We start from the raw sequence: 24,369 nt of genomic DNA on the forward strand, positions 1-24,369 counted from the left end.
TCTTTTTTTTTTTTAATTTTTTTATTTTTTATTTTTATTTATTTATGATAGGCACACAGTGAGAGAGAGAGAGGGGCAGAGACATAGGCAGAGGGAGAAGCAGGCTCCATGCACCGGGAGCCTGATGTGGGATTCGATCCCGAGTCTCCAGGATCGCGCCCTGAGCCAAAGGCAGGCGCCAAACCGCTGCGCCACCCAGGGATCCCCTATCTCTACAACTTTTCATCTTAAAAAACTGAATTGGGGCACTTGAGTTCCTCAGTGGTTGAGGGTCTGCCTTTAGCTCAGGTTATGATCCTGGGGTCCTGGGATCTACTTCCGTATCAGGCTCCCCACAGGAAACCTGCTTCTCCCTCTGCCTATGTCTCTGACTCTCTGTGTTTCTCATGAATAAATAAAAATCTTTAAAAAAAAAAAAAACGGAACTACACCCATTAAACATTAAACAACAACTCTTTCACCTTCAAGCCCCTGGCAACCACATTCTACATTGTTTCTGTAAGTTTAATTATTCAAGATATCTCACATAACTGGACTCATACATTATTTGTCTTTTTTCTGGCTAATTTCACTTTATAAGGATCTTTTCATAGTTGAAAATATTTGACAATGTCTGAATACCATCAAACTTCCAGTCAGTATTGAAAAGTCCAGTTGTCTTAATATTTTTAAATAGTTCAGCCCTTTGAGTCAAAATTCAAATAAGGTCCATACATTAGTCAATATGTACTTTAAGCTTCTTTTAATCTGTAAGTTTCTCCTTTGCCTCTTTTTCCTTGAAATTTATAGAGTAAACTACAGGTTGTCCTAGGTGCCTCTAGCAGTCTGGATTTTGCTAACTGCATACAGGTAACACAACTGAACTTGTTCTTTCATTCATGGTATTTCCTGTAATACAGTGGTTCAATATAGTACGCCAGCATCTTCTTGATCCTATTCTTCCTTATAAAACCAAAGATAGTCTGAAGATCCATGAAGGAAAAAACTGAGACTTTAATTGGAATTTCTCTGGATTTACAGACTGAGAAGAGAATTAGCTTCTTTATGACATAGAGTCTTTCCACCTATGAACACGGCATCACATTCCATTTATTTGGGTTTTCTTTCAGGTACATCAGCACTGTTTTATAACTCTCCTCTATAAAGGTTTTACACAACCATGGTTAGACTTATTCCCAAGTGACTAAAAATTATGATTTTTTTTCTATTTGTCTTTTTTTCTTCAGAATTTCTTTTTCTTCTATTACTTCTCTAATTAGTTACTGGTACAGAGAATCATTACTGATTTAGTTAACACTACTGATTGTAGATAAGATCTATATTGATCTTCATTCCAACAGTGTTGGTAACTCTCTTTAGTTCTAATTGTGTAGATCTCTTGGTTACTATATGTTGATAATCATATGGACTCTATATGGAGACAAAACTATCCTTAACTTTCCAAATTTTATGACTCATTTCTTTTTATTTTATTGTATTGGCTAGGAGGACCTCCGGTATAAAAATAAAGTACTGATAATAGGCTTTCTTATCTCATTTCACTATTAAATATGATACAGGCTATTGGTTTCTTTCTATTAAAAATATTTTCACAGGCTAAGCCAGGCCCCCCTGCATACTAATTCACTAAGAACTAGTACGAACTCATTACTAGAGAGTGTTAAATTTTATTCAATGTCTTTTCTAGTTTATCCTAATTTGTTAATGTAGTTAGTTACATCAACAGATGTTCTAATCTTAAACTATCCTTGCATTCCTAGTATGCATAGTCATAGTGTACTATTTTTGAACATTCTATTGAAGTTGGTTTTATTTAGGATTTTAAACTCTAGTCATAAATGAGATTAATTTATTTGTATGCTAGTATTAGTGCTTGTTAAGGTATCAAGGTTAGACTAATTCCACAAAATGAAATGGATGACTCTTTGTTTCTGACATAGCATATAAAAGAAACAAATTTTCCTTGTAGATTTAACAAAATTTGCCTATGCCTGGGGCATCTTTCATAGTAAGAATTCTGTTTATTGACTTAGTTTTCTTTATGGTTATGGTTTATTCAGGTTTTCTAATGGAGGTAATTTTGGTAATTCATACTTCCTGGGATACTATTCAAATAAATACCCAAGATTTTTGGCACAGATATACACAGTATCCATAGTTCTACCGTTATCAGTAGTTGTTTTGTTTTACCCCAAAGACGTGCTTTTTATTGAGCGTAACTGTTAACTTTGCTTTCCATTTCATTAATTTCTATTTTTTCTTCTACATTCTTTGTGTTCACCCCTTTTATAGCTTCTGGAGCTGAACACTTAGATCATTTATTTTTCAATCTCTCATCTTTTAATAATTTAATTTTAATAAATGCTTTTAAAAGCTTATTCTCCAAGTACTGTTTTAGCTGCTTCTCCTAAGTATCTTCACCGTATTCTCAGATTTTGCGACCTCCACTGATTTGCTCTTTAACTCAAGAGCAATAGGACTGCACTCTTAGTTTCTAAACTTTTATTATTTATTTTTTAAAGCTTTTGCTTGTTTGTTTGTTTATGAGAGACAGAGAGAGAGAGAGAGAGAGAGAGAGAGATAAAGAGAGAGAGAGAGGCAGAGACAGGCAGAGGGAGAAGCAGGCTCCATGCAAAGAGCCTGATGCGGGACCCAATCCTGGGACTCCAGAATCACACCCTGGGATGAAGGCAGGTGCTAAACCACTGAGCCACCCCGGGATCCCCAGATTTTAAACTTTTAAAAAACATTGTTGTTTAAAATCTTTAACATTAGGTAAGAAAACATAAGTACCTTGATTTATTTTAATACGTTGAGTCTTTGAGATATATGTACATAGACAATTTGTTAAGTTTTTTTATGAATATAAAAGGAATAAACGTTTTTGGTTCCTTGGGTATAAAATTCCTAGATGAAACTTTTTAAAATTCTGTTGCTCACAGGAATTATATTCTTACCTACTACTTCATCTAGAACTTGACACAATATTAAACATCTCCTTTGTGTGCATCTGTTCATTTCTTCTTTCAATTCTTTCACCTTTTGTTTTATATGGCACATCATGTTGATTTCCTTAGGTGTAGACAAGTTCATGATTGTCATATTTTCTTGGTAGATTGTTTCTTTCCTTATAAGATAGCTTTCTATATTCCTTCAATGCTTTTTGCCTTAAGCCCTAATCTTGTTATCATTGCATTTGTTTTACTTTCTTCTTCAACCTAACATAAGCTATGAAGTTTTGGTTTTGTTCTTTATCCTCAAACTTATCAGTTTCTATGACTGGTATTGTTTCTTCCATTCTATGTATTCCCTCTGTTTACTCTTCTTGCAAATGTCATCTTTACTAGTTCTTCTGGTGATTTATGTGGGTGATTAATGCTCCTAGTTTTTATATGACTGGAGTACTTATTTTGCTCTCATTGTTAAATAATGTAACTACATATAAAATTTTAGGTTGACAATTACTTTTCTCTGCACTTTGAAGATCTTTCATTTTCTCCTGTCATCGATTTTGCTTATATGGCATCTCCCAACAACAATTGTTTCTTGCAGCTTTCAATGTTTTCTTTTCATTCTTGGTGTTCTATAGCTTAAGATACGTCAAAATAAGAATTTACTATTACTTACCTACTTGGTGCTTGGTATTTATGTTAAGGACTTTTTTTTTAGATTTTTTTTTTTTTAAGATTTTATTTATTTACTAGAGAGAGAGAAAGAGAGAGCGAACACAAGCTGGCGGAGGGGCAGAGGAAGAGAGAGAAGCAGAATGCCCACTGAGCAAGAAGCCCAACATGGGGCTAGATCCCAGGACCCCAAGATCATGACCTGAGCTGAAAGCAGATGCTTAATCAACTGAGCCATCAAGGTGCCCCAAGGACTCACTTTTTTCTTAATCTCTGAAAAATTTCAGTTACTATCTCCTCAAATATTTTACCCTCCACTCTCTTCTCCTGCAAGTTTTTTTAGGAATGTGTTAGAGACTCACTGCAGCCTCTATGTCAACTGCTCTTTAATGCTTCTCTGTCTCACTGGGAGGAAGAACTCCCAAATACCATTTTCTAATTTACTAAAATCTCTATGCTTTATCTATAGTTTAAAATATCTATTTATCTTATTTCAATTTATTTGTTGTTTCTAAGATATTTAATGGCTTTTAATTTTGTTTAATATACCCTAGTTTTATTTCCATATCTAAGTGCAAGGTTATGGCATCTGAACCACAAATATCTTCCTTAACCTAGATTTGAAACTACTGAAACTATTGAAACGCTGGGGACTCCTGGATGGCTCAGTGGTTGAGTGTCTGTCTTTGACTCAGGGTCGTAGTCCCAGGTCCTGGAATCAGGTCCCTCACCAGGCTCCTGGCAGGGAGCCTGCTTCTCTCTCTGCCTATGCCTCTGCTTCTCTCTGTGTGTGTCTCTCATGAATAAATAAAAAAATCTTAAAGAAACAAACAAATTCTGGCTAGTTAGCATCCAAGCTTTATATAAATTATGACCACACACAAAATCCTTTGAACACCGCTAGAAAATTTCATGGTCTTCTGGTGTGCTGTATTTCATGGTCTTAACGTGTGCTATATTTCTATTATTTTCCTTCAAGTTCAGAACTCTATGGTCTTTTATTTGCTGCTTCATGTAACAGGCTTTCTCTTATTGCCTAAGACTGAGGATTTCCAAAACACAAGCCCTATTGTCGTGCCAAGCTTTGTACTGAAGTCGGCTAAAAAAACCCAAATCAAATACTTTTTTAAAAAGCTAAATACTTTTTCTTCAAGTTCAGTGGAAAAGCAACATAGCTTTCAGAAATACTTGTAACATTCCCAGTTGAAGCTGACAGAGAAAAGTGTGGGTACTGAGGCAGGAAGAGGCAGTTAAGAGGAGTCCAAAGGTAATAATCTCTTTTATTAGCATTCCTCCTTACTGTTTGCACTTGTACTTCAGCTGTTCTCTAAATACGAAAGCACAGCTATTACAACACCAAAGCAAAAGCTGATCCTACTGGGAAAAATATGGATGTTGGACTCTCAGAGTTACCTTGACCTGGTTTGCTGAAAGATAAAACAAAGACTGGTGCACATGTCAAAACCATGACTTACACTGCTACCATCTGTGACAACCATAAAAGACTTGGTTTATACTTCCTAGCAGATGCCATAATATAAGCTGCTGCTTTAGAGGACATCTGTAAATTTTATTTTCATTATAATGTAGACAAACAGCCAAGACAGAAACTGAATCAACATTTATTTTTTATATACTATGCATTTTCTTTAGAAAAACTCTCAAAAAGGATCACATTCTTCCTTTTGAAATTTTGTAAAAAGTTATCTCAACTCAATGACCAGCTGAAGTTCACCAAAAACTCCAGATAGTAAACATACATACAGATTATTTAACAGATCTAGAAGTCCTTTAAGCAATTTTAACATACAAACTATGTTCTCTGAACAAATCCACACCACACGCTGTCTGGATCAGAGATAGAAAACTGCAACTGGTCATGTATTTCAGAAATGAGAGGTGCTTGGTCATTTTCATTTCTTCAGAATCTTACAGTAAAGTCCATTTTATAATTTAAAGGAAAAAAATTAGAAAATAAAGGAAACCCTAACGGCTTTATTTCGGGACAGAGGAAAACAGAAAACAAAATAAACAAACTCAAAAAAAATAAATTAAAAAAAAAAAAAAAAAACTCGGGGCAAGATTAGCTTGAGTTGTATTGAATAAGCCAAGAATGAAAGAAAAAGCTATAAAAAGGATGGTCAGCCTACAGGACCGCTGGTGTGAGAGGAGGGAAAACAGGATGTCCCCAGCCAGTAAGGCAGTGGTCGTCAGAGGCAGGCCTCCATGACGTTATGCATATACACTAAAGGTATCACTGGTCCTCTTGACAAGGACACACCATTGCACAGAGTCGGAAAATAGTGCCCCAACACTTAATTGTCAAAATAAGTTTTATATGGGAAAATTAATAAAGTCACATAAACACACTGATGAAATGGACAGAACTCCTTTCTCATGACATTCAACATATATTCAAATGATGATACTGTGCAAAATGTATTATCTATTCCAGAAGACTTTACTTTTTTGAAGATAAAAACTGTATCTCGGTCATCCCAACCTCCCCAGTAACTTGCAGAGTGCTACCATGCCTAGATAGGAATACCAGCTTTCCCATCTCCAGGGCAGCCTTACAGAGGAACCACATGAAACAGGGAAACAGCCACAAGAGCGTGGAGCCCCATCCCATACGACAGGCAGCAAGCCTTTCAAGTCTGGGCTGCCTTTGGTGAGGCCTAAGAATGCTGCATCCTATGCAATACTGGCTTTCAAACTTCTCTGATCAGAGAATGAATTCACAGCAAAACACGTATTTTTGTGCCACAACTCTACACATACATACATATAAACATGTCGCTGACACAGTCTGTGTGACTCAACTGAACCTTACCAAGTATATTGTGCTGTTATTTTCCATTTTATTTCCTTTTTTAAAAACTGCTGGTCACAACCCATGTAATTTTTTTTAATCCATCAAAGGGTTACAACTTGTAGTCTAAAGAACACCACTGCAGGGCAGTGATCTTCAAAGGGGGTAATATCCCCTGGGGTTCACAAAGATGTTTCAAGGATTCATAGACACATATTGTCTTAATGGAATCAACTTAATCCTCAATGTTCATAAACATTCTTTCCCAAAACAGAGCAGGATTTGAATGCAGATTCTCCATACCCATCTAACTTTCCTCAACAGCCTTCTCCCACTTAACAGGAGACAGGCCCTCTGCCCATCCTGAACTGGACTATGGGTCACTCCCCTATTGTGTAAAAATTCATCTTCTATATCAAGCCAGAGGGACAATTTAAAATACCAGTGTCGGAGATCCCAGGGTGGCTCAGCGGTTTAGTGCCTGCCTTCAGCCCAAGGTGTGATCCTGGAGTCCCAGGATCAAGTCCCACACTGGGCTCCCTGCCTGCTTCTCTCTCTGTCTCTCTCTCTCTCTCTCTCTGTGTATGTGTGTCTCATGATTAAATAAAATCTTTTTTTTTAATAAAATCTTTTTAAAAATTAAAAAATAAAATAAAATACCAGTGTCGGGGTGCCTGGGTGGCTCAGTTAAACATCTGCCTTCAGCTCAAGTCATGATCTGGGATTGAGCCTTATGTTGGGCTCCCTGCTTAGTGGGGAGCCTGCTTCTCCCTCCCCCTCTGCTCGCTCCCCCTGCTTGTACTCTTACGGTCAAGTAAATAAATAAAATCTTTAAAATAAAATATCAAAGTAATAAAAAACTGAACAACTAATAACTGGGTAACAAATTTCTGGCAGGTCAGGTGATTACAAAGTCTGTTTTTAACAAAACTGAAAAAAGCGTAATTGAATTGCCAGTCAATAGAATAGAAATATTTTTTGAAGCTGCAGACTTCGTGAGTTAACATATAATTCAGAGAGAGTTTAAGAGAACGAAATAATCACCACAATAAAATAAACCTTCTATTTCCATCTACTTATTTATAAGACTAAAAGTTCTCAGCACTTCTATTAAACAAAACAAAACAAAAAACAACTGAGGGTGCCTGAGTGGCTCAGTTAGGCATCTGCCTTAGGCTCAGGTTATGATCCCAGGGTCCTGGGATCGAAACCCGTGTCAAGCTCCAAACTCAGCAGGGAGTCTGCTTCTCCCTCTACCTCTACCCCCTTCCCACAACTCATGCTCTATCTCTCTCTTCCAAATAACTAAATAAAATCTTTAAAAAACAAAAACCCTGAAACTTACCCTTTTTTATAAGTAAATGTTATTCATGCAGAGGTTATAACTTGAGAGGAAACCCAATTATATCTCATAAGACCTGTGTTCCAATAATTTTTACTCTTTATTATTTTTTATATGTGTAAAATATTTATAGTGGGATCAACCATGCACTTATTAACAATCGTAGTGGTAACTCAGTACAGAAGATATGTGCAAGTGTATTTCTGCCGCAGAGAAGTCTGACCAAATTTTCTTTAAAAAAGGCTTTTGAGCATCAGCAACATCTGCTAACTTACTAGAAGCAGACTTCACAGATCTAGTGAGTCAGAAACTCTGGGGGCGGAAACCCACAATCTCTGCTCTCACAAACCCTACAAGTAAAATTCTGATGCACACTCAAGCTTGTGTTCCTAAAAAAAGAAAAAAGAAACAACTTTTTAGAATAAAATTCTGAGGGAGATGTAAAACTGAAAACCCAATACATGGTGGGAAAAAAATATAAAATTTCTGCTAAAGAGCTTATTCATGTATTTTTTTAAACAAATGGTGATAGATGATTCTGCTGTATATGTTTAAGAGCATGAAGTTTTAATTTAAATTCTTAGTGTTAACAATAGGATAGTTTACATCTTTTGCACCTTTTTAAAATTTAAAATAAAAATTTTTAAACATCAACTTCAAAAGGGTGTGAGAGGTATATATAATTACTTTATTTAATGCATAAATTTAAAAATTGGATGATCACCAGCCTAGAGCAGCAGTTCTCTAAACTGTGGTCCTTGGATGAGCAGGACTGCAAGTTCCTATAAGCTCATCAGAAACGCACATTCTCAGGCCCCACCCCAACATACCATGTCCTATAGAGCTCTCTGGGTGATTTTTATCCACGTTAAAGTTTGGAAGCCACTGGTCTAGACTACAGCAGTGGTTCTCAAAACTTGTCGTGTACCTGAATCACCTGAAGAGCTTCTCAAAACACCAGCTGCTGGACCCTCACCCCAGAGTTGCTGACTCAGTCAAGTCTGAGACAGGACCCAAAACTGTACACTTCTGACAAGTTTCCCAGGTGACAGTGATGCTGAAGCTACTGTTCTGCGACCAGACTCTGGGAACCACTGGTCAGGAGGGCTGTGAAGCCACCGCCGTATTTCCCTCGGTCAATGGCCAACAGGTAATCCTGTTCCTGTATCTTCAGGGCCGGACCCTCTCAACATGTTCCCATGTTATCTGCCTTGTATACCTTCCTTCCTTCCTCACTCAAGTTCTAGGAGTTAAAGATCCATCTGACCCTTGCTCCTTGTTCATACCCAGCACCCAGGCACAATGTTTGCCTCACAGTGGGTACTAGGTCTTTACTGATAAACTGAGCAACTGCTGGATCCACCCCATGAAGTATCAGTGTTGGACAGCCTGACGTGGCTGAGGCTCTCACTAGAATAGCCTCAACCTCTTCACCTGGGCTCTCTCTCAAGTATGAAGAGCACTGAGAGCTCTGTGTCCCTGGGTGATGTAGCCAACCTACATATGTTACATATTACCATGAAGCTCAAAGACAAGGAAAATCCTAAATACTATATGTTTCAACATGTTCTAACAGCTTCATTCTTAACCCTAGCCTCTAAATAGGCTTTTAGTTTAAAATCTAAATACAAATAAATTCAAGGTTTGTTCAATGATAAAATTAACATTGTACTACCAAGAAACTCAACATTTTAAGGCAGTCTTAGTATGGGGGGTTAGAGAGAGACTTAGGAACTTACCCTCTTTAGCCAAATATAACTCTTTAAATTTTGCTCTCTTTTGATTAAATTCTTGCTCAAGCTGCTGCTGTGCACGTAAAAATTCTGCATTAATTTTTTCCAATTCTGCTACCCGTTGCTGAAGAGAAACTGGAAAAAAAAATACTAGTTAACAAGTAATAACTTTTATTTATAAGTTAAGTTACAAGAATAAATTAAATTAGTTTTCTAGCTGCACATTTCTATAATGAAACAAGTACTCAAGCTTCTTCCAAAGATCCAATATATTCTAGAAAATTCTAATTTTCACTTCTATTAAACTTAATACACACAATGCATCAATCATATAAAGTGCAACAGCATATATATAGAGAATCACATAAGGCAAATTTCCCAAAAGAGAGCTTTTAAAGTTCCTTTATATAACTGACAGAATATCAATCTACTTCTGAAGTTATTAAATATTGGAGCATTTGGGCTATTTATCCCACAAATAAACCCACTGCCAATCTTGGTAGCTCTGCTTTATCTTAAGCATTATGAGCAAAATTTAACAGGTTCTCTGGTTAGGAAAGCCATACTAGCCTAAACTATTCTCCCAATTTCAAGAGGACTCACTACCATTACACTGAAATCAAAATCAAAAACCTTTTCATAAAAAAAAAAAACCTTTTCATATAGAAATGATACATAACTGTACATTACATATGAACTCTCAGTTACTGGGAAATTATCCATTTTGTAGACTCATGGTAACTGGGATGTGGCAGGGACTAGGACACATTTTGACTTGAGAGGCTACAATTTGGCCACAGCAGATTAAATTAATGCCTATTTTGTACAAACCCAGAGGTTCTTCTGGTTCAAGCAAGGGGTGGGAGATCCAGAGGTCCAAACTGCACCTCCTCCTCTGACTCAACAGCAACCCAGCCACAAAGCAATGACCCTAATTCCTCTGGAGGATACCTACTGGTACTAATGCCACCAGTGTCTAAACATTGAGGCCAGCGGAGGTCCCAGGTCTCTACTACAAACCAATCCAGATAATGATGATTTGCTTAAAATTTTAACATTTAAAATTTACAAATAACAATTTGTTTATTGCTTGCAATAAAATTTAAAATAACAAAATTAACAATGTTAATTTTAACATTTAAACTTAATGATCTGAAATTATCTCTGATGGTCCTACCGTCCCTTAACCCAGTCTGCAATTACAGTACACAGAAAAAGACTGGAAACAATGCACCAACAATTTATCTATGAGTAATAGATTTAGGCTCATTAATTTCTTCTGTGATTTTTAAAGTTCTCTATAACTCCTCTGATAAAAATAACGAACTAAAATCAGCATCTAAAACCATGTTCAGGGACGCCTGCGTGGCTCAGGGGTTGAGTGTCTGCCTTTGGCTCAGATCACAACAGGGTTCTGGGATCAAGTCCCACATCGAGCCTGTTTCTCTTTCTGCCTATGTCTCTGCCTTTCTCTGTCTTTCATTCATTCATAAATAAATAAATAAATAAATAAATAAATAAATACTTATTTATTAATATAAATAAATATAATTTATTTATAAGTAAATAAATAAACAAAAGGAAGGAAGGAAGGAAGGAAGGAGAAAGAAAGAAAAGAAAGAAGAGAAAGAAGAGAAAGAAAGAAAGAAAAAAAAAGGGGGACGCCTGCGTAGCTCAGGGGTTGAGTGTCTGTCTGCCTTTGGCTCAGATCACAATCCCAGGGTTCTGGGATCAAGTCCCACATCGAGCCTGTTTCTCTCTCTGCCTATGTCTCTGCCTTTCTCTGTCTTTCATTCATAAATAAATAAATAAATAAGTAAATAAATACTTATTTATTAATATAAATAAATATAATTTATTTATAAGTAAATAAATGAAGGAAGGAAGGAAGGAAGGAAGGAAGGAAGGAAAAAGAAAGAAGAAAGAGAAAAGAAAGAAAGAAAGAAAGAAAGAAAGAAAGAGAAAGAAAGAAAGAAAGAAAGAAAGAAAGAAAGAAAGAAAGAAAGAAAGAAAGAAAGAAAAAAAGGGGAGGGACTGCTGCTTTGAGCTTCACTATTTGCTATTAAAGGTAAGGGGTCATTTTGAGGACAAAGTAACCAGGGTCTTTAGGTCAAAGCAAAGAATGACTTCCGGTCATGTAAACATTTGATAACTTCTGGAGAAAAAGAAGCATGGAGAATCCATTGGGGGAATCTGTTGTTATCTCATACTTACTATCTGAAATCACAAAGGAAACTTATCTGTGCTATTTATTTGTCTTGGTGTTTTTATCATCCAAATCCCAACTGTTAAATAAACAAGCTTTTCACTTAACATTTTAACATTGCTGGTATCTACCGATTACTGCATGAAGTCAGAAAGGACTCTGGGGAACCAAGAAAAAAGAAAAAGCAAGATCTCTCTGTCCTTCCTTTTTCCCTAACAAATATAATCCCAACTCCACTCCTACCATCCATCAAAACATGCACAAAAATGGCCATACCTTTCAACGTTATATTTAGGAACCGAAGCTAATGAATCAATAAAAACTAAAATGCAGCCAAGGGATGCCTGGCTGGCTCAGTCAGTTAAGTGTCTGACTTTTGATTTCGGCTCAGGTCATGATCTCAGCGTCCTGGGATTGAGCCCACATCTAGCTCTCTGCTCAGTGGGGAGTCTGCTAGTCTCCTTCTCCCTTTGCCTTTCCCCCTGCCCTCATGCACTCTCTTAAATAAATCAATCTTAAAAACAAAACAAAACTGCAGCCAAAATTAAGTGTGCTCTCACCACTCCCAACAGCCATCCTGGCCAGAGCCAGCCTGTCCAGATACAGTCCACACCCACATACATGTCTTGCTGTCAGAGTCTCTAGCTTTGCGACAGCTTTCAATTCCAAAAATCATGATCCCTTTGAGGATATACCAACTCCCTTATTCTCATTTGTTTTTTTAATTAAAAAAATTTAAATCCATCGCAAGTACTTCTAACATAGTGCAATTCTACAACAAAGAAAAAGGCTAAATGACTTTAAAAAAAAAAAGAATGCCTCTACTGCTATTTCTGGAAAAATCAATTCACCTTGCATAAGACAGCAGGAAGTTTACAAATGGGCATATCCTAACACACTAGCATCCAACCACAAATTAAACCAAAAACAGCTCTCATCACACTAAATATTTTACTATTTTTTTAACGTGGTCACCACCAAGTTCACAATAATTAGCTCATGTTGGGAGTTCTTAGCCTGTCATTTAGAAAAAAAAAAAAAACTGATAAATGTTAGCTCTCATTATTAAATTAGTTGTGTTTATTTAACAAATAAAGGAATAGGCAGAGTGATCAGGTGCCTTTGTATGTAGCCACAGAAGACCAGAAGTCACTCTAGCCTCATGATCCTGACTCAGTTCCCATGCTTAGACTTCCAGCTCAGACTCTTCCCTATCTTCACAGCACCATGAACAAAAAAAAATTCAGTGCTAATGCCGGCCTTCAACAATATTAAGCCTTCTGTCAACTCAGCAGTTGAGAGCTATCAGTATCTCAGCCTTCCTTAACCACTGCACACATTCTGCACATTGTTACTTTCATCTGGATATTAAGAAAACGTGGGCACCTAACTAGCTTGATCGAAACTGTGTGAGACTTGATCTCAGGGCTGTGAGTTCAAGTCCCACATTGGATTTAGAGGTTACTAAAAATAAAATCTTGGGGCATCCAGGTGGCTCAGTCAGTTGAGCATCTAACTCTTGATTTCAGCTCAGGTCGTGATCTCAGGGGTTGTGAGACTGAGTCCTGCATTGGGCCACATGCTCAGCCAGAGCCTGCTTGAGATTCCCTCTCTGCCTCTGCATACTCCTGTCCACACATTCATACTCTCTCTCTAAAAAAATTTTAAAAAACAAAACAAAAAGAAAGAGGGGAAAATCTTATGCAATGGCTACTTTTAATGCTTGATACCCAAAGGGAAAAATTATTACATTAATTACTCAAAATATATGAAATAAGCAACTACATAGAAAGGAAAAAGAAAAAAAAAAGGAAAAAGAAAAAAGAGTAATACAGTAAATAAATGAAGCAAAGACTCAGTAATTCTTAGATCTATCTCCTTCCCTAATCCTGATATGAATGAGAACGTGTAATAACATTTTTAAGTCCCTTGGGACCCCTGGGTGGCACAGCGGTTTGGCGCCTGCCTTTGGCCCAGGGCGCGATCCTGGAGACCCAGGATCGAATCCCACATCGGGCTCCCAGTGCATGGAGCCTGCTTCCCCCTCTACCTGTGTCTCTGCCTCTCTCTCTCTCTGTGACTATCATAAATAAAAAAATAAAAATAAAAAAAAATAAAAAAGTCCCAAGCCGTGACCCACTATTACATTCCTCTAACACTGTATTAAGCTTGATGCAACAGAGGAACATACGCAACAGAGGAAAAAGAGTCTAAGTCAAATACTACTATAATCAGAATCTTTTTGTTTAAAGTTGTTCAAGATCCAAGAAAATACCTAAAAAAAAAAAAAAAAGACATAACTTCAGTAGAACAAAAGAATCTGAACACTTTCTGTAACACAAAAGTCTTAATTCCTGTATCATTGGGTAAAATGAACCCATTAAATATGATAGGAATATCCATCCAATGGAATAATATCAAGCCAAAAAAATTATATCAAATAAAAAAGAACAAGATACAAAATTACACAACACAATCTGAGCTATGCAAAAACACATAAAAAAAGACTGGAAAGAATATGCCAAATTACATTTAGAGTGGTTGTCTCTCTGAACCAAAGGGTAATTACAATAATAAATTACATTGATTACTCGGATTTACATTTTAAAAGTAATGAAGTGCTTCATCTTCTTTTTAGTTTTAATCATTATAACTGTATCTTATACTGTATGTCTCAATCTCTCTGTTCATGAAAAGTGCACATAATTTTTCTTCAGTGGTCTCAAAATGTTTTAAACACATTAAACAATCGGTTTTTTAATAAGCTACAATTAATTTTCCCAGGACAAACAATTTGCTAAAATACATAAATTTCCTTAAAAAAAAAAAAACAACCTCTTAGGGCAGCCCCGGTGGCGCAGCGGTTTAGCGCCGCCTGCAGCCCAGGGCATGATCCTGGAGACCCTGGATCGAGTCCCACATTGGGCTCCCTGCATGGAGCCTGCTTCTCCCTCTGCCTGTGTCTCTGCCTCTCTCTGTCTCTATGAATAAATAAATAAAATCTTTAAAAAATAAAAAATAAAAAAATAATAAAAAAAAAACCCTCAACTTCTGTTTCAGAAGTGGCCTTCCAGGGATGCCTGAGAAGCTCAGTGCTTGAGCATCTGCCTTTGGCTCAGGGCATGATCCTGAAGTTACAGGATCGAGTCCCGCATTGGGCTCCTTGCATGGAGCCTGCTTCTCTTCTGTCTGCCTACATCTCTGCCTCTCTGTCTCTCATGAATAAATAAATAAAATCTTAAAAAAAAAAAAAAAAAAAAAAAGTGGCCTACCAGCTAGCAAATTGCCTTCTCTTGGTGCTTTAAAAACTTATTATGCACAACTTTTAGGAATTACTAAAAGTGAGTATTATCACACCCAATGTCTCCACTAAGCTGTGCTTCATTTAAGCTAATACTTAAGTAAATCAACAAGTACTTAGAGCAAGCCTCACAGAGAGAGGGGAGAAGAATAGCAGAGCAGGTGGGGCTAGCCAGGATAACCCATCCCAGACAAGCAATTCACAAGCAGGTACCTGGGTACCGGTTACCAATGGTTTCACAGCATTAGAGAAAACAGATGTGGCAACTGGGAATCACTCTGTCCATATGACTGAAGAATCACAATTCTTTAGTACAACAGAAAGCGGTCATTTCACTTCACATAATCTCATTTCACTTTATATGATCTCCCAAACCTCTGACTTCAGCAACTTTAAAAAATGGCATCCTTAAACCTTGCCTGGATAAACCAGTTCTGAAACAGAATAACATCTGGTTAATAAGTCTACACAGAACAGCTTCTTAGCCCTTCCTTATGTGAATCAAAGTGAAAAACCTGACTTTGTCTTACCTTTTTTTTCTTTTTTTCCAACTCTTAAAGCAATTAGGTATCAAAATACTTCAAATAAAAGAACACTTTTAAGATCAAGAGTTTCAAATAAGAAAGCCAACTGTTTTCTACATAAAGGTTAATGGGTATTTGTGTAAACCACTTGCAGACATTATTAAGAATCCGAGGAAGATACTATGTGAGAGGGAAAACAAGATAATGAAACAGTATTAAGGAAGAGATTCTTCAAAAAAATAGAAATGAATTAAAGAAAAGAAACTACAGAAAACCTGATTTGGGGGTGAGGAGTAGAGGTAAGAGGAATCAAGACATAAGAATATGTTCTCATTTTCATCCACCCTAAAGATACTGATGATCAAAATTAATTAACAGCCACCAGGCACCTGCAGTGTGGATAGAATCTTGTGGGGTCTAATGTTTAATTCTAGGTTACTGAGAACAATCACAGGATCATAATTTTGCAAAGATTTTAGATTATTCTAGTCCAGTGTATTTTGGACTGAGCCTCAATCCACTAATGAGCTGTTAAATTTAGTGATTACCAACCAGCTTTTTAAAACTAGTGAAATAGGGATCCCTGGGGGGCTCAGCGGTTTGGCACCTGCCTTTGGCCCAGGGTGCGATCCTGGAATCCTGGGATCGAGTCCCACATCGGGCTCCCAGCATGTAGCCTGCTTCTCCCTCCTCCTGTGTGTCTGCCCCTCTCTCTCTCTCTCTCTCTCTCTATGTCTATCATAAATAAATCTTTAAAATAAATAAATAAAACTAGTGAAATATAATAAAAATATCAGCAACATACTTAATTTGGGTATATGTTATTTCATGAAATCTTTATTTCAGATGCTCACACATTTATACTGGATTATAACAGGAAATGTGTTTCTTACTATAAACGGGTCAAGATAGTCCGAGACTCCTCTCCTATTCCTAACTCATACAGGACTCCACTCCTACAACACATGTGACAAGTGGTCACATGGCTTCCACATGAACCTAAAGCTAGTAACACATTCCATTGCTGCCAGCAGCCAGTTCCACTGTTGACAGATACTAGATTATTCTCCCTCCTACTTTGGATAACTGGTTATCTGTGAGAAACACCTCTTTTTTAGGAATACACACCCAAATTAGCTTCCTTAGAGATCTTAGTTCTGCCCTACAATTAGGAACGTGTCTAATATCTGCTATCTCACACCTGTCCTCTCCTTTTCCCCCAGGTGAAACACCTCTGGACCCTTTAATAATGTCTAAATTCTTCACTATCTCAGTTGCTCTCCCTGTATACTACAGTCAGTCAGAACTCCACATAAACTAGGACACTCTGACCCTAACACATTACCAACACAGAGTTTAGCAGAAACACTGTATCTGGAGGCAATTCCCTTAAGAACATACTACAAACTGGCCCTACTGTTATTTGGCCACAACCCAAACTTTCATTCTTAACCCACAAGATTAACATAATCTAACACTGTCCTTAAACCCTTTTTGGTTGAACTTCAATTAAGCCAACTCTCCCTCCAACCAAGTTTTTAAGTTAGAACGAGAGAGAGAGAGCAGTTGCGCTTCTCACTTGAGATCTGGGTAGAGGTTGATGCCGATTTATCAGATTGCTCTATTAGCTACATATTCATTCCAACTATCATTAGTAATCACATTTTTTCATCTTATCCATGACTTGGTAATAGTATAGTCAAAAACTTCATTAAAAGTCAAAGATAAACTATCTACAATTTTGGATTCCAACTATCATTAGTAATCACATTTTTTCATCTTATCCATGACTTGGTAACAGTGTAGTCAAATACTTCATTAAAAGTCAAAGATAAACTATCTACAATTTTGGAGTCAGAGAACTGTGCTTCAACCCAAAGCCGAGCTTTCATTTTATGAAGTGGGGCAAAAGTTCAACCATTCCAAGATGTCATTAAAATAAAGATGACACCAACCACTTCGAAGAGTATCACATGCTCTGAGGATTAGAAATGCCATTGTACAAAAGCAACTCATATATAACAAGCACTCAAATGACAGTTACTGTTAACTTCAGAATTTAATAGTTGTAAGTTCAAATTCTGCTAAAAACAAAATAGAGGAGGTACCTGGGTGGTTCAGTCAGTTAAGTATCTGACTTAAATTCAGCTCAGGACATGATCTCAGGATTGTGAGATTCAGCCCAGCACTGGGCTCCCCGCTCAGCAGAGTTGGCTGGAGACTCTCTCTTTCCCTCTTCTGTCCCTCCCCCACACCCTCTCTCTAATAAATAAATAAATCTTTTTTTAAAAAAATAGAGATGTTCACTTGGCTCAACTTGTTCTAGAGATTCTTCCTAGTGATAACCACAAAATCACTTTATTTCCTAAAATTCTCATAAACCACTTGTTAAATAATGTATTCTTTTTTAAATGTTACAGAAATTATATTTAAGCAAAAATTTCAATTGAGACAAATATGTAAACAAAGCTTTCACAAAAAGTAAAAAAGTACAGAAGTAACTATGAACACAAAACAATGGGGATTTCAGTGAATATTCAGAAGGGAAACAATGAAGTATAAACCATATTCCAGGCTCTATTCCTACATTACTCTAAGCCCATAAAGTTATGTTCCACCATGCGTTCCCATTTGACATTATACAATCTATACCATGAAAAAAGTCTCAAAAAGTTGTCAAACAAGGATAACTTCAGAAATAAGCCAATCATATGGGTGAAATAAACTCTAAACATTTCTGAATACTAGTCAAGATATATGATACAGTTCAGACACCATTATGTAAGTTTTACCAGGTAATCTTTAAATCACCTTAATCTCCAATTACATTTAGTCCAATTAGTGTAACCGTCAAATCCTGATGTTCAACAGTGGATTTAAGTATGCATGGATAAAGATGGACTGGTAGCTACTCAAGCTGTACTGTTTCCCAACTGTTGCACACATCACAGAATGCCAAGCCAGGTGAAAAAGCACAACTACCACTAGACTGATTAGCAGATATATTTCCTAACTCTGCATATTTAAATATTTTAGCTACTACTTACAAGACAAAAGTCACTCAAAACTTAGTATCAGGCTTACTTAACAAAATGGCAAAAAGAATTCAGCTTTCTGCCTATAAACTCTAGTGGCATTCATAAGTAGAGCTTTATCACGTCACTTCACAACTTGGATTGGGACTCTAAAAATTCACTGTCAGTGAAGTTAAATTCAATCCTTATTTTGGGTTTGAATTTACCAAGTGTTGGTAAGGCTGCTGGTGGGAGTCCAGAACCATACACATCACTTTGGAAAAGCTTGGCTGTGTCTCATAAATGCACACTTCCCATATGATCCAGCAATCCTACAAATAAAAACACATTTCCACACAAAGATTTGGATACAAATGCTCTTGGCAGCTTTACTCACAAAAGCCAAAAACTTGGAAATAATCCAAACACCCACTATAAATGGACAAATAATGATGTTTCCACACAATGAAAGGCTATTCAGCAACTACAGGAATGCCTACTCACACACTGAACAGGCATGAATCTCAAGCGCGTCATGCCAAGTGAAAGACACCAAACACAAAAAGTATGATCCCACTTACATGAAATTCTAGAACAGACAAAACCATAGTGACAGCAGACCAGTGCTTCCCCAGAAGCAGAGGTAGCAGCTAAACTGCAAAGGGCATCAACATAATTTTGGCAGGTAAAATGTTCTAGAACATGACTATGGTGATGGTTACAGAACTGCCTATGTTTGTGAAAACTCATGGATCTACACAAAGTGACTAAATTTCAGTGTATGCAAACTATTTTAAAATCAACTTTACTGAGGCAGGAGTTAAAAATCACAAGAATAAATTAGGCTTGGCAACACATGTGATCTCGTCAGGCCAATTTTATTATCCTCATAGCACTTATCACTCACTATCTGAAGTTATTTCTCTGGATATTTAAATATTGTTCCTTACCAGAAACAGTGAAACATACTTTTTATATCGTGCTCACTGCTACCTTTCCAACACCTAGAACTGCAACTGGCACACAGAAGGAGTCCACCTAAGCACTTACTAGATAGAAACATGTATGAAGAAGTAAGCTGCTATGGCTAAAATCCACCCATGCAGGACATTAGCCACGACTGGGAAAGACAGCAAGGACTTGGAGAAGCAAAGGAGAAAAGAGCATTCCCCTGGGAATAATCCAAGACAGAGGGAGCAAGGCCCTAAGCATTTGTATGTAGGAGGGAATGAACAAACATCTCTGATTTGCAGAAAAGTCACTTCCTCCACACAGCACAGGAGTCCCCTTGGGCTCCTTCTTGGGTTGTACTTTCCACTTCAAAGTCCACTAGCCCCACAAGGCTACTGAAATGAGTGGGTTAGGTATGTTAGATTATGAAATAAATACGGAATTTTGAAATCTTTGAAAAATATGCCTCAATTCTTATAGGGATCACATGTAAAAATAACATCTCAAATATGCTGCAGTAAATAAAATACATTATTAAAATTAATGTCCATGGAAAGTTGTACATGAATGTTCATAGCATTAATCATAATAGCCAAAAAAGGAAACCCAATGTTCATCAACGAATGTCTAGACCAACAAACTGTGGTATTCGTGCAATAGAATATTATTTATCCATAAAAAGGCACAAAGGACAGGGCGCTGGCTGGTTCACTCAGAAGAGCATGCAACTCTTGACTTCAGGATTGTGAGTTCGAGCCCCATGATGGGTGCAGAGATAACTTAGAAAAGTAAATAAGTGGACACCTGGGTGGCTCAGCGGTTAAGCACCTGCCTTTGGCTCAGGGCGTGATCCTGGAGTCCCAGGATCAAGTCCTACATCGAGCTCCCTGAATGGAGCCTGCTTCTCCTCCCTCTGCCTATGTCTCTGCCTCTCTCTGTCTCTTGTGAATAAAATAAAATCTTTAAAAAAAGGAGTGGGGGATCCCTGGATGGCTCAGTGTTTTGGTGCCTGCCTTTGGCCCAGGGCGTGGTCCTGGAGTCCCGGGGTCAAGTCCCGTGTCGGGCTCCCTGCGTGGAGCCTGCTTCTCCTTCTGCCTGTGTCTCTGCCCCCCGCCCCCATGTCTGTTTGTCATGAGTAAATAAATAAAATTTAAAAAAAAAAAAAAGGAAAAAATGAAAAAAGAAAAAAAAGTAAATAAGCCTAAAATAAAAAGAACAAAGTACTGATACACACTGTAAGAGAGAGGACCCCTGAAAACAGTGTACTGAGAGATACCAGACACCACAGACACCGACACAAAGTAGGATTCTGTTTATAAGCAATGCCTGAAAACAAGGAGATCCAGAGAGACTAAGGCTAGGAAAGCAGGTGCCAGGGGCTACAGGAGGGCAGGACGCTGCGGGTGGTGTGGGGATTCTTTCTGGGGTGGGAAATTGTTCTAGAGTTAGTGGTGATGGGTACGTGGCTATATGGAAATTTTAAAAACTGGCAAACTGCATACTTTAAATGGGTGAACTTGATGGCATGTGAAGAGAATCTCAATAAAACTGTTGTTTTAAGAAGTTAATGTCACCTGCTCTTCCGTTTGGAGGTTTTGTTCGGTTTTCTACTCTCTGAACGTGGCTACTAGAAACAGCTGTCAGAGTCTTTGGCTCATGTTACGTCTCAGTGGGCCGGCATTGCTCCAGAGGGTTTGCTGACACCCTGCATATTCCAAGCGTGCGTCCTGACCACCAATTCTCCTACCCTCTTCAGTTCTCCCAACCTGCCAGCCTGCTTCTAATATCCCCATCCTCTGCAGCTGACTTGGACCCTCAGGTCAGTTATCCTAAAACCCTAGATTCCCTTCTTCCGTGCTCTTACAGGAGCTCGGTGCTACTGAGTGGCACACAGACTGCTGCTGCTCTAGTGAGGTTTAAAGTCTGTGCCAGAATATAAGACTGGCTAAGCCACGGAGCGCACTGCTCAAGCCAGCAGGCACTGTTTGATGATGGACGCCATGCGCAAACCTATGTTGTGGTATAAGCTCTTGATCTCCTCACAGACACCACTGTAGTAGACAGCTGCCATATCCATGGCTGCCCATCATCTTTTCCATGGTCTTTCGACATTTAAAGACCATTCCGTTTTATGAGTTGCAGCTCCCCCAAGCAGAAATCAAACACAAATGCCCAATCTCCCTTGAAACAATGCTGGCATGCCACCTAAGCTCCTCCAACCAGACACATGAACACTCAGAACTGAGCAGTGGAAAGAGAGGTTTCATTCTCGCTCCTGAGAGGCTCTCAGCAGCTTCCCAGGGTGACAGGTTCAGTTCCTGGAGCAGAAACAGCATCAGTGTGAACAGCAATAGCACCTGTATGAAAGTGGGGCTCCAGATGCTCAGCAGCAACAGAGAAAACAACTTTTATCAGGCCACTTTTGTGGCAGCTTCTGGCTGTTCCTTCAAACTTAGTCAAGAGCAATGATTCTCAAAGTGTGGTTCTAAGACCAGAGTCACTCTCACCTGGGAAATTGTCAGAAGTGCAAATTCTCAGATCCCACCCCAGGCCCTCTTGAATCAGAAATTCTGGGTGTGGGGCCCAGAAATGTGTTTTAACAAGCCCTTCAGATTCATGCTGATGTCTGAGAAACAACGGCCTAGAATTTATTTCTCCCTGCCCTCCCAATGACCTTGCAAACTACCCTCTTATCTTCTCAAAAAGCTCCTTGTATCCTTTTTCTTTTTAAAATATTTTATTTATTTATTTATTTATTTGACAGAGAGAGAGAGAGAGAGAGAGCCTACAAGTGGGGAGAAGGGCAGAGAGAAGGAGACTCCCCACCGGGCAGGGAGCCCCACACGGGACTCCATCCCACGACCCCGAGATCATGGTCTGAGCTGAAGGCAGATGCCTAAACAACTGAGCCACCCAGGGGCCCTTAGTTTCTTGTATCCTTTTTTTTTTTTTTTTTTTAATTTATTTTTTATGATAGTCACAGAGAGAGAGAGAGAGAGAGGCAGAGACACAGACAGAGAGAGAAGCAGGCTCCATGCACCGGGAGCCTGACATGGGACTCGATCCCGGGTCTCCAGGATCACACCCTGGGCCAAAGGCAGGCACCAAACCGCTGCGCCACCCAGGGATCCCAGTTTCTTGTATCCTTAATACAAACTGTTTGGTTTGCAACAAAGAACACTGAGTGAAACACACTACACTCACTCCCACCATCATGCTTCTAGAGACGGCTCATAGGGTGCTAGGTACTGATTTTTTTTAATCCACAAGGAATTAACATTGGTTAGAAAACCGGAAACACTCCGGAAAAATCTGTATATAATCAACCACACTATGTAGAGGGCACATAAGGACTTCCTTCCAAAGAGTACAATCTGGAAAGGCACCACAAAGAGATGAAGAGGAAGACAGAGAAGGTGGAAGAGGGGAGGCAGGGAGAGAAACTTCAGTTTCTTGAAACTAATAAACATGACCCTCAGCAGGGTAGTCAAGGCTAGCATGAGCAGCACTAACACCAACAGATCCCAGTGAGAGTGTGCCCCTGTGATACAGCGCGAAGGACATGGCACTTTACCTGTGTGGTGGCCTCCCCAAAACCCACAATGGTCGTGTAATCATGAGAAAAATGAAGGTTCCAATGGAGGGTCATTCTACAAAATACCTGACAGTACTCCACACTGGCAAGCTCATCAAAAAGACAGAAAAACAAGTCAGTCTAGAGGAGCCTGGAACCCAAGGAGACACAGTGACTAATTGACGTGGTCAACAGACAGGACGGAGGCACTCTAAAAGGACACTGAGAAAATGCTAAGGCACTCTGAATAAACTATGGACTTCAGTTAGGAAGAATGTATCACTATTAAGTTCATTACTTCTGATAAATGGACCATACTAAAACACGTTAGTAACAAAGAAAATTGGACATGCAGCATGAACTGCTCTGTACTGTCCAACTCTTCTGTAAGTCCAAAACTATCCTGAAATAGACTTTATTTTTTTAAATGCTATTGATTAACTTTGGTTTTCAAATTCAAAAACATGAACTCCTTTAGTAGAGCTGTAGAGGCCTGGCCACGCTGACCACCCAGCAAAGAGCAAACACCCCTCTACACACCATCACCACCATGCCCTCCACCGCAAGTCTTCAGGTTCCATAGGAACGAAAACTCATGCATTTCAATGCTTCGCTCAGAAGTAGGCTCCTCTCCCCATCCAACTCAATACAAGACCCTGCAAGATCTGATTTTATCTCCCAATAACCCTTCATTTACTTGGAGTCAGACAGAGAACACAGGATATGGGAAAAGCAGCATTCAGGCAGGAATGCAGAGAGTACAGCTGTGTAGGTGAGAAACAGATACACTGACAGGGAAAAGGACAGAGAACAGTAACTAGAACTGAAATTTCGTACCATTTAGTAGAAAATAAACAAATCCTACTTTAAAATTCAGCAGCACTGAAAAAGTCACCAGGTTACAGCTCAGCCTTAAAATTGATGTTCAAAAAAAAAAAAAAAACTGATGTTCATAATAATAAATCACTGATGAAAGATTTAATGATAGGAGTGCCTGGGGAGCTCATAACCTGAGCCAAAGGCAGACGCTTAACCCACCTAGATGCGCTGAGATGGTCTTCAAATATCAAAACAAAACGACCACACACACACCAAAAACCACAGAACCAAAAAACAAAAAAAAACAAAACCTCAATCTGAGTATAACTTTAGACCAAACTTCCAATTTAGAGGAAACACAGAAGACAGAAGAACATGAAGAACGCCAAAATATGGATGCAATGAGGAAGTTACAGGGGTGAGTGTGCCACAGGAGGGACTTTTTCAACAAAGAAACTATAAGGGGGAAA

General features: G+C 38.4%; 1 protein-coding gene across 3 annotated transcripts in view; it reads right to left on the minus strand.

Annotated features, from left to right (window-relative positions):
* The window catches only part of RABEP1 (rabaptin, RAB GTPase binding effector protein 1), a 100,243-nt gene that overhangs the window by 53,567 nt on the left and 22,307 nt on the right, over positions 1 to 24,369 (minus strand). For 2 of the 3 annotated variants that reach the window (XM_072730012.1, XM_072730011.1), the window contains exon 2: positions 9,517 to 9,645. The exons of the other annotated variant lie outside the window; for it this stretch is intronic. In XM_072730012.1, the coding sequence (XP_072586113.1) occupies positions 9,517 to 9,645 (129 nt within the window). The remainder of the gene's footprint in view (positions 1 to 9,516; positions 9,646 to 24,369) is intronic. 3 annotated transcript variants of the gene reach the window in all.

Source organism: Vulpes vulpes, chromosome 12 (genome assembly GCF_048418805.1).
Source record: "Vulpes vulpes isolate BD-2025 chromosome 12, VulVul3, whole genome shotgun sequence".
NCBI lineage: Eukaryota > Metazoa > Chordata > Mammalia > Carnivora > Canidae > Vulpes > Vulpes vulpes.